Source organism: Oncorhynchus nerka, linkage group LG13, assembly GCF_034236695.1.
Source record: "Oncorhynchus nerka isolate Pitt River linkage group LG13, Oner_Uvic_2.0, whole genome shotgun sequence".
Lineage (NCBI taxonomy): Eukaryota > Metazoa > Chordata > Actinopteri > Salmoniformes > Salmonidae > Oncorhynchus > Oncorhynchus nerka.
The window spans coordinates 44665064-44676463 of NC_088408.1; the positions used below are offsets into that span (position 1 = coordinate 44665064).

General features: G+C 45.3%; 1 protein-coding gene across 1 annotated transcript; it reads right to left on the reverse strand.

Moving 5' to 3' along the window:
• Positions 1–563: 563 nt before the first annotated feature.
• Positions 564–11190, reverse strand: LOC115140430 (uncharacterized). The gene is made up of 4 exons (XM_065026979.1): positions 10322–11190; positions 8989–10170; positions 8569–8701; positions 564–590 (listed from the first exon to the last, which is right to left on the reverse strand). The coding sequence occupies exons 1-4, from the start codon at positions 11188–11190 to the stop codon at positions 564–566; spliced, it is 2211 nt and encodes a 736-aa protein (XP_064883051.1).
• Positions 11191–11400: the final 210 nt, after the last annotated feature.

An 11400-nucleotide genomic window follows, 5' to 3' on the forward strand; every position in this document is an offset into this window, starting at 1 on the left:
CGTATAAGGACAACCGAATATATGATGTATGAATTCCACACCACTAACCCCTACTGAAACCTGATACACTAACAGCCACACCCACATTCATTGAGACAGCCGAGCCAGTCTTTGCTAACCCAGACTACCGAAGGGAACTTGTACATTGCTCGCAATAGCACTAGCTAAAGGAAAGTGCTTATTTCGATTGTGTGAGTGAGTTTTCAAATTGTGATCAGTATAGCCCCTCATTGTGCTTCTTGTGTTTCATGTGTTTACCGCACCAGCTGCTGTCAGCGAACACCAACTCAACACTGAAAACTTCCGAACTCACCAATTTGGATACTTCTGTCAACACCTGCTACCAAAAGCCAGATCGCTAGCTATGTTGCAATGGAGCCCGCTTCACCTGGAATATAGCTAACAAACGTTTCCAGCGCGGTAGAAGCTGTTTTTATTATGCTCTTGAGTCCGGAGTTCCAATGCGGCAATTGTTTGCTTAGTGGAGGATTATAGGAATGAGGTGGATGTGCTTAGCGAACTAATGGGGAAAACACTAATTACAACTTTCTCGTTCTCAACTCCTATGGCTGGATGCCATCCTCTCCATCCTGTAATGAAATAGATGGAGAACAGCAAGAAGAATGTTCCAATCAGCACTGGTCACAAGTTGTGGAAAGTGACTTGGAGGGATTCGGTGCAGGTTGACATAAGGTACAGCTTCGCTGCACTGGTGCCCAATCTACCTGCACCTTCATCACTGGGATTGCCTTTGTCTGCGAAGGCTGTACTGACTCCAACCACGCGGACTCCAGCAGTGGCTTCGTCTTCGAGTTCGGCTCCTTTCCTTCTCGCTGGATCTGATGGGGCACTGCCTGCTGTGGGAGGTCTGGACCTATCGCTGGGAGCAGCGGGCTTAAGCTATCCTGCTTCTCGTGGAGCCGAATTCAACGAATTGTGTGAGGGGTAGGATTGGACAGTCCCTTCTCTGACTGTTGTATTGGACAGTTCAATGGTGAGAAATATCGCAGTCCCTGGAATAAAAATGTTGTGCTATCCAGGAGCATGAGTACAGGACATCAATAAGCTGCTACCAAACAGTATAAACCTGCATCAGGACATCAGTAATTTGCTCCCTAACATTATAAACCTGCACCAGGACATCAATAAGCTGCTCCTAAACATTATAAACCTGCATCAGGACATCAATAAGCTGCTCCCTAAAATTATAAACCTGCATCAGGACATCAATAAGCTGCTCCAAAACATTATAAACCTGCATCAGGACATCAATAAGCTGCTCCCTAACATTATAAACCTGCACCAGGACATCAATAAGCTGCTCCTAAACATTATAAACCTGCATCAGGACATCAATAAGCTGCTCCCTAACATTATAAACCTGAATCAGGACATCAATAAGCTGCTCCCAAACATTATAAACCTGCATCAGGACATCAATAAGCTGCTCCCTAACATTATAAACCTGAATCAGGACATCAATAAGCTGCTCCCAAACATTATAAACCTGAATCAGGACATCAATAAGCTGCTCCCTAACATTATAAACCTGCATCAGGACATCAACAAGATGCTCCCAAACATTTTAAACCACAGGGGTCTGACAACTTGGATGGAAAATTACTGAGGATAAGAGTGAATGATATAGCCACATCTTCAATTTAAGCCTACTAGAAGGTATGTGCCCTCAGGCCTGGAGGGAAGTAAATGTCATTTGTCTACCTAAGAATAGTAAAGCCCCTTTTACTGGTTCAAATAGCCGACCAATCAGTCTATTACAAACCCTTAGTAAAACAATTTGACCAGAAATTGACCAGATACAATGCGTTTTTACAGTGAACAAATTTACAACAGCATTTCAGCACGCTTATAGGAAAGGACATTCACCAGCACAGCACTTACACAATTGACTGATTTGCTGAGATAAATGAATTTTAAAAAGACTGTGGGGGGCTGTTTTGTTTTCTGTTTTGACTTCTTTGCAGCTTTTGACGTTATCAATCAGTCTGCTGCTGGAACAATGTACCGTGGGGGAAAAAAGTATTTAGTCAGCCACCAATTGTGCAAGTTCTCCCACTTAAAAAGATGACAGGCCTGTAATTGTCATCATACTTCAACTATGACAGACAAAATGAGAAAAACAAATCCAGAAAATCACATTGTAGGATTTTTAATGAATATATTTGCAAATTATGGTGGAAAATAAGTATTTGGTCAATAACAAAAGTTTATCTCAATACTTTGTTATATACCCTTTGTTGACAATGACAGAGGTGAAGACATACAGAAAACGTTTGACAAGGTTTTCACACACTGTTGCTGGTATTTTGGCCTATTCCTCCATGCAGACCTCAGTAATGTTTTGGGGCTGTTGCTGGGCAACACAGACTTTCAACTCCCTCCAACGATTTTCCATGGGGTTGAGATCTGGAGACTGGCTAGGCCACTCCAGGACCTTGAAATGCTTCTTACGAAGCCACTCCTTCGTTGCCTGGGCGGTTTGTTTGGGATCATTGTCATGCTGAAAGACCCAGCCACATTTCATCTTCAATGCCCTTGCTGATGGAAGGAGGTTTTCACTCAAAATCTCACGATACATGGCCCCATTCATTCTTTACTTTACACGGATCAGTCGTCCTGGTCCCTTTGCAGAAAAACAGCCCCAAAGCATGATGTTTCCACCCCCATGCTTCACAGTAGGTATGGTGTTCTTTGGATGCAACTCAGCATTCTTTGTCCTCCAAACACGACGAGTTGAGGTTTTACCAAAATGTTATATTTTGGTTTCATCTGGCCATATGACATTCTCCCAATCTTCTCCTGGATCATCCAAATGCTCTCTAGCAAACTTCAGATGGGCCTGGACATGTACTGGCTTAAGCAGGGGGACACGTCTGGCACTGCAGAATTTGAGTCCCTGGTGGCGTAGTGTGTTACTGATGGTAGGCTTTGTTACTTTGGTCCCAGCTCTCTGCAGGTCATTCACTAGGTCCCCCCGTGTGGTTCTTGGATTTTTGCTCACCGTTCTTGTGATCATTTTGACCCCAGGGGGTGAGATCTTGCTTGGAGCCCCAGATCGAGGGAGATTATCAGTGGTCTTGTATGTCTTCCATTTCCTAATAATTGCTCCCACAGTTGATTTCTTCAAACCAAGCTGCTTACCTATTGCAGATTCAGTCTTCCCAGCCTGGTGCAGGTCTACAATTTTGTTTCTGGTGTCCTTTGACAGCTCTTTGGTCTTGACCATAGTGGAGTTTGGAGTGTGACTGTTTGAGGTTGTGGACAGGTGTCTTTTATACTGATAACAACTTCAAACAGGTGCCATTAATACAGGTAACGAGTGGAGGACAGAGGAGCCTCTTAACAACGTGTTAAGGCTAGGCATAATACTGCCCCCTTTGGATGAATTGCGTGCCCATAGTAAACTGAAAAAGAAAATGTCCAAAATTGCTAATATATGCATATAATAATTATTATTGGATAGAAAACTTCTAAAAACCATTTGAATTATGTCTGTAAGTATAGCAGAACTCACAGGGCAGGCAATCTCCCAAACTAGTTTTGGAAGCCAGAAACTTGGGGCAACGTTGACGTCATCGCCCCCACCCTTCCCAACCAGCTATGGATCTGGAGACACTTTCTATGTCTTCCACTAGATGTCCTCATTCAGTAGAGCGTTTAATTTTGCAAATCCAGCGAGCTTTGACCTTTGGGAGGCAAAAGAGTGGATGTCGCGAGACAATACATCTGCGTTAGGGCGCGAAATGGACACAGACCTTCCTCTGTTCCAGCTTGCCTGAAGAAATTTGATTGTCCGGTTGAATTGAGAATTGTTTTGTACGTTTATAACATCCTAAAGCTTGATTCTGCACTTAGTTTGACCAGTTTAGTCGATATATAATATGTAATTTTGAAGTTTTGATGCGCAACTGTTCGGGACCAGAAGTCATTTTGGATGCATTTCAGCTGAAAGTGGAAGCAGATGCTACTAGAAGGACACACGAACTGAAACAAAATGATGTATTGGGTAAGTATGACTCCTTCCACTACAGTCTGATCAAAGACCATCAAAGGTAAGGGAATATTTATGTTGTAATTTTGTATTTCTGTTGACTCCAACATAGCGGAGAAATATTGCTTACGTCTGAGCGCCGTCTCAGGTTATTGCATAGTCAACTAATTCTGTAACGTTAAAAACAAATCTGACACAGCGGTTGCATTCAGAACCAGTGTATCTTTCTAACTATATGTAAAACATGTATCTTTAATCAAAGTTTATGATGAGTATTTCTGTTATCTGGCGTAGCTTTCCATAATTTCTCCGGACATTTTTGATAATTTTATGAACATGGCGTCAATGTAAACCGTGATTTATGGATATAAAATGCATATTATTGAACAAAACATGAATGTACTGTGTAACATGTCATATGACTGTCATCTGATGAAGATTTTCAAAAGGTTAGTGAATAATTTATTTTTTAATCCTGCTTTTATAATTTTATATTTTCTGGGACAAAATGGCTGCCTCTTGTCTTTGTTTCGGTGGTGGTCTAATATAAATATGTGCTGTGTTTTCGCCGTAAAACATTTAGAAAATCTGACATGCTGGGTAGATGAACAAGGTGTTTATCTTTCATTTTAGGTATTGGACTTGTTAATGTGTGGAGGTTAAATATTTCTAAGAATATTTTTGCATTGCCTGCGCCACGGTTTCAGCTGAGAGGGACGCCTCGCTTTAACTGGTAGAAGATGTTACAGGTCTGTGAGAGCCAGAAATCTTGCTTGTTTGTAGGTGACCAAATACTTATTTTCCATCATAATTTGCAAATAAATTCATTGACAATCTTACAATGTGATTTTCTGGATTTTTTTTCTCATTTTGTCTGTTATAGTTGAAGTGTACATATGATGAAAATTACAGGCCTCTCATCTTTTTAAGTGGGAGATCTTGCACAATTGGTGGCTGACTAAATACTTTTTTGCCCCACTGTATATAATAAAGAGTTCCCTCTCTAACAGAACACAGAGGGTGTTCTTTATTAACGGAAGCCTCTCCAACATAATCCAGGTAGAATCAGGAATTCCCCAGGGCAGCTGTCCAGGCCCCTTACTTTTTTCAATCTTTACTAATGACATGCCATTGGCTTTGAGTAAAGGCAGTGTGGCTATGTATGCATATGACTCAACACTATACATGTCAGCTACGACAGTGACTGAAATGCCTGCATCACTTTACAAAGAGCAGCAGTTAGTTTCAGAATGGGTGACAAGAAATGTTAGTCCTAAAAATTTCAAAAACTAAATGCCTTGTATTTGGGCTAATATTTTTACTAAACCCTTAACCTCAACTAAATCTTGTAATGAATAATGTGGAAATTGAGGAAGTTGAGGTGATGAAACTGCTTGGAGTAACCCTTGATTGTAAACGGTCATTGTCAAAACATTGATACAACAGTAGCTAAAATGGGGAGAAGTCAGTCCATAATAAAGCGCTGCTCTGCATTCTTAACAGCACTATCAACAGGGCAGGTCCTACAGGCCGTAGTTTGGTCGCACGTAGACTACTGTTCAGTTGTGTGGATAGGTGCTACAAAGAGTGACTTAGGAAAATTGCAATTGGCTGAGAGCAGGACAGTACGGCTGGCTCTTGGATGTACACAGAGAGCTAACATTAATCATATGCATGTCAATCTGTCTTGGCTCAAAGTGGAGGAGAGATTGACTTCATCTGTACTTGTATTTGTCAGAGATATTGACATGTTGAATGCACCGAGCTGTCTGTTTGAATTACTAGCACACAGCTCGGACACCAACGCATACCCTGCAAGACATTCCACCAGAGGTCTCTTCACAGTCCCCAAGTCCAGAACAGACTATGAGAGGCACACAGTACTACATAGAGCAATGACTGTATGGAACTCTATTCCACATCAAGTAACTCATGCAAGCAGTGAAATGTAATAAAAAAAACAGACATAAATACACCTTTTGGAACAGCTGGAACTGTGAAGAGACACAAACACAGGCACAGACACATGCATACACACATACGATAACATATGCACTATACAAACACGTATACATGGACATTCTGTTGTAGATGTGGTAGTAGAGGTGGCCTGAGGGCACACACTTAATATGTTGTGAAATCTGTTGTGAATGTATTGTAATGCCTTTAAAATTGTATAACTGCCTTGGCAGCAGCTAATGGGGATCCATAATAAATACAAATGTTCATACAGTATATTCACATAGAGAAATACAGTGAGCTCCAAAGGTATTGGGACAGTGACTATTTTTGGTTGCTTTGACTCTGTACTCCAGTACTTTGAATTTGAAATGGTACAGTGACTATGAGGTTAAAGTGCAGACTGCCAGCTTTAAGTTGATGGTATTTTCATCCGTATCGGGTGAACCGTAATAGAAATTACAGCACAGTACCTCTATTTTAGGTGACCAAAAGTAATTGGGCAAATTCACTTACTGTACCAGTCAAAGGTTTGGACACACCTACTCATTCAAGGGAATTTCTTTAGTTGTACTATTTTCTACATTGTAGAATAAGACATCAAAACTATGAAATAACACATATGGAATCTTGTAGTAACCAAAAATGTGTTAAACAAATCAAAATATATTTATTTCTTTAGGTTCTTTAAAGTAGCCACCCTTTGCCTTGATGACAGCTTTGCACACTTTTTATTTATTTAACTAGGCAAGTGAGTTAAGAACAAATTCTTATTTACATTGACGGCCAACACTGGCCAAACGTGGATGACGCTGGGCCAATTGTGCGCTGCCCTATAGGACTCCCAATCTCAGACGGTTGTGATACAGCCTGGATTCAAATCACGGTGTCTGTAGTGACGTCTTTTGCATTGAGATGCAGTGCCTTAGACTGCTGCGCCACTCGGGAGCCCACTCTTTGCATTCTCTCAACCAGCTTCATGAGGTAGACACCTGGAATGCATTTCAATTAACAGGTGTGCCTTGTTAATTGAATTTCTTTCCTTCTTAATTTGTTTGAGTCATTCAGTTGTGATGAAACTGGCTCTCATGAGGATCGCCAGAGGAAAGGAAGACCCAGAGTTACCTCTGCTGCAGAGGATACGTTCACTAGAGTTAGCAGCCTCAGAAATTGCAGCCCACATACATGCTTCATAGAGTTCAAGTAACAGACACCTATCTACATCAACTTTTCAGAGGAGACTGCGTGAATCAGGCCTTCATGGTCGAATTGCTGCAAAGAAACCACTACTAATGGACACAAATAATAAGAAGAGACTTGCTTGGGCCAAGAAACACAAGCATTGGACATTAGACCAGTGGAAATCTGTCCTTTCACCCTGTCTTTGTGAGACGGCGAGTAGATGAACAGATGGGCTCTGCATGTGTGGTTCCCAACGTGAAGCATAGAGGAGTGAGGGTGCTTTGCTGGTGACACTGTGATTTATTTAGAATTCAAGGCACACTTAATCAGCATGGCTACCACAGCATTCTGCAGCGATACGTCATCCCCTCTGGTTTGTTTTCAACAGGACAATGACCCAACACACCTCCAGGCTGTTTGACCAAGATGGAGAGTGATGGAGTGCTGCATCAGATGACCTGGCCTCCAAAATCCCCGACCTCAACCCAATTGAGATGGTTTGGGATGAGTTGGACTGCAGAGTGAAGCAAAAGCAGCCAACTAGTGCTCAGCATATGTGGGAACTCCTTCAAGACTGTTGGAAATGCATTCCAAGTGAAGCTGGTTGAGACCAAGCCAAGAGTGTGCAAAGCTGTCCTCAAGACAAACAGTGGTTACTTTGAAGAATCTAAAATATAAATATATATTTTGATTTGTTTAACACACTTTTGGTTAGTACATGATTCCATATGTTATTTCATAGTTTTGATGTCTTCACTGTTATTCTACAATGTAGAAAATAGTTTAAAAAATGAAAAAACATCCTTGAATGAGTAGATGGGTCCAATTTTTTGACTGGTACTGTATGTGTATTAAAGTAGTGAAAAGTGAAGTATTCGGTACCATATTCATAGCATGCAATGACTACATCAAGCTTATGACTCTACAAATGCTGTTTGTTTTGGTTGTGTTCCAGATTATCATGTGCCTAATATAAATGTTGTCATTTTGGAGTCACTTCTATTGTAAATAAGAATAGAATAGGTTTCTAAGCACTTCTGCATTAGTGTGGATTCTACAATGATTACGGATCACCGTGAATGAATTGTGAATAATGATGAGTGAGAAAGTTGCATACGAATACTAACCTCCCCTGTTATTGTAATGGTGAGAGGTTAGCATATCTTGGGGGTATGATATTTGTGCGTCTGTAACTTTCTCACTCATCATTATTCTCAATTAACTCAGGACAATCCGTAATCATGGTAGAATCCACATTGATGTTGGTGTTTAGAAACATTTTCTATTCGTATTTACAGTAAAATAAAAGTGACTTCAAATGACACAATACGTTATTTACCATTCATTTCAATACTTTTGGAGCTCACTGTATACATCATCCCCATAGGGGACGCTATTGCATGTCCCCTGATTACCCTTGATACCATCTGTTTCCATGTGGAGCCGGAGGAGACCACCACAGCTACAGCGGCCAGGAGGAGGCGCATGTTTAAGGAGAGAAACACCGGAGGACAAAGAGAAAGGGGGCCCATCCTCGCCTTGATCCTTCTATTGAGAGGGACACACAAACACACATATGCTAATACCCTTCCGTGTCCCTGTGCTGGGTCTGCCTGGCTGGATTAGTTAGGGCCTGGTCCCAAGCACATGGCACTCTCCCATAAGGAGCCCACTCAGAATGCAACAGATTGAGTTTGAGTGTACCTCTGTGTCATTCCTCTCCCCCATACACACACACACACACACACACACACACATACACACACTCTCTCTTATCCTCCCCTGTGACCAACCAAAGACAATCCCTGTGTCTTCTCCATTCAGACCCAAATTGCCTGTGTCGTAGATTTGTAAGGGCAGTGGGAGGTGCTGGTGGGTAAGCTGGTGGGAGGCACTGGTGGGTAGGCACTGATGGGTAGGCACTGGTGGGTAGGCAGCTGGTGGGTAAGCTGGTGGGGAGGCACTGGTGGGTAGGCACTGGCGGGTAGGCACTGGTGGGTAGGCACTGGTGGGTAAGCTGGAGGGAGGCACTGGTGGGTAAGCTGGTGGGGAGGCACTGGTGGGTAAGCTGGTGGGTAACCTGGTGGGTAAACTGGTGGGGAGGCACTGGTGGGTAGGCACTGGCGGGTAGGCACTGGTGGGTAGGCACTGGTGGGTAAGCTGGAGGGAGGCACTGGTGGGTAAGCTGGTGGGGAGGCACTGGTGGGTAAGCTGGTGGGTAAGCTGGTGGGTAAACTGGTGGGTAAGCTGGTTGGAGGTAAGCTGGTGGGGAGGCACTCGTGGGTAAGCTGGAGGGGAGGCACTGGTGGAGAGGCACTGGTGGGAAAGCTGCTGGGTAAGCTGTTGGGGAGGCACTGGTGGGAGGCACTGGTGGGTAAGCTGGTGGGAGGCACTGGTGGGTAAGCTGCTGGGTAAGCTGCTGGGGAGGCACTGGTGGGTAAGCTGGTGGGGAGGCACTGGTGAGTAAACTGGTGGGTAATCTAGTGGGAGGCACTGGTGGGTAATCTAGTGGGAGGCACTGGTGGGTAAGCTGGTGGGAGGCACTGGTGGGTAAACTGGTGGGAGGCACTGGTGGGTAAGCTGGTGGGTAAGCTGGAGGGAGGCACTGGTGGGTAAGCTGGTGGGGAGGCACTGGTGGGTAAGCTGGTGGGTAAGCTGGTGGGTAAACTGGTGGGGAGGCACTGGTGGGTAGGCACTGGCGGGTAGGCACTGGTGGGTAGGCACTGGTGGGTAAGCTGGAGGGAGGCACTGGTGGGTAAGCTGGTGGGGAGGCACTGGTGGGTAAGCTGGTGGGTAAGCTGGTGGGTAAACTGGTGGGTAAGCTGGTTGGAGGTAAGCTGGTGGGGAGGCACTCGTGGGTAAGCTGGAGGGGAGGCACTGGTGGAGAGGCACTGGTGGGAAAGCTGCTGGGTAAGCTGTTGGGGAGGCACTGGTGGGAGGCACTGGTGGGTAAGCTGGTGGGAGGCACTGGTGGGTAAGCTGCTGGGTAAGCTGCTGGGGAGGCACTGGTGGGTAAACTGGTGGGGAAGCACTGGTGAGTAAACTGGTGGGTAATCTAGTGGGAGGCACTGGTGGGTAAGCTGGTGGGAGGCACTGGTGGGTAAACTGGTGGGAGGCACTGGTAGGTAAGCTGGTTAGTAAGCTGGTGGGTAAGCTGGTGGGAGGCACTGGTGGGTAAACTGGTGGGTAATCTGGTGGGAGGCACTGGTGGGTAAACTGGTGGGAGGCACTGGTAGGTAAGCTGGTGAGTAAGCTGGTGGGAGGCACTGGTGGGTAAGCTGGTGGGTAAGCTGGTGGGAGGCACTGGTGAGTAAGCTGGTGGGAGGCACTGGTGCGTAAACCGGTTGGGTAAGCTGGTGGGTAAACTGGTGGGTAAGCTGGTGAGTAAGCTGGTGGGAGGCACTGGTGGGTAAACTGGTGGGAGGCACTGGTGGGTAAGCTGGTGGGTAAACTGGTGGGAGGCACTGGTGAGTAAGCTGGTGGATAAGCTGGTGGGAGGCACTGGTGGGTAAACCGGTGGGTAAACTGGTGGGAGGCACTGGTAGGTAAGCGGGTGGGTAAACTGGTGTGTAAGCAGGTGGGGAGGCACTGGTGGGTAAGCTGGTGGGGAGGCGCTGGTGGGTAAACTGGTGGGTAAGCTGGTGGGGAGGCGCTGGTGGGTAAGCTGGTGGGGAGGCGCTGGTGGGTAAGCTGGTGGGGAGGCGCTGGTGGGGAGGCGCTGGTGGGTAAACACTGGTGGGTAAATTGGTGAATAAGCTGGTGGGGAGGCGCTGGTGAGTAAACGGGTGGGGAGGCGCTGGTGGGTAAACTGGTGGGTAAGCTGGTGGGGAGGCGCTGGTGGGTAAACTGTTGGGTAAGCTGGTGGGGAGGCGCTGGTGGGTAAACTGGGGGGTAAGCTGGTGGGGAGGCGCTGGTGGGTAAACTGTTGGGTAAGCTGGTGGGGAGGCGCTGGTGGGTAAACTGGGGGGTAAGCTGGTGGGGAGGCGCTGGTGGGTAAACTGCGCTTGAAAGAACAAAGTGATGTCGAGTGCTGTCATTTTCTAACTCCGGATTAGCGAGGCTTCTTTTCTTGTACGACTTGTCCTATTGATGACAGACACATTCAGCGCAGGGCTGAAGGACTGTGACAGAAGCTTGGCATAGCATGTTGGAGATGGCTGTGCAACACAGTTACAGCACTGAATGTTTGGAAGAAACGTGATTGATCGTGGTATGTGTGTGCAAGTATGTTTGTGTGTATGTGTGTG

What these genes read in the sequence shown, in the direction of transcription:
- LOC115140430 (XM_065026979.1), bottom strand. Translation starts at nt 11,190, where the DNA reads ATGACAGCACTCGACATCACTTTGTTCTTTCAAGCGCAGTTTACCCAC. An exon ending in CTTACAAATCTACGACACAG is followed by an intron (nt 8,702 to 8,988) that starts GCAATTTGGGTC and finishes CCCTCTCAATAG; the next exon opens with AAGGATCAAGGCGAGGATGG. An exon ending in GGAAACAGATGGTATCAAGG is followed by an intron (nt 591 to 8,568) that starts GTAATCAGGGGA and finishes ATTTCATTACAG; the next exon opens with GATGGAGAGGATGGCATCCA.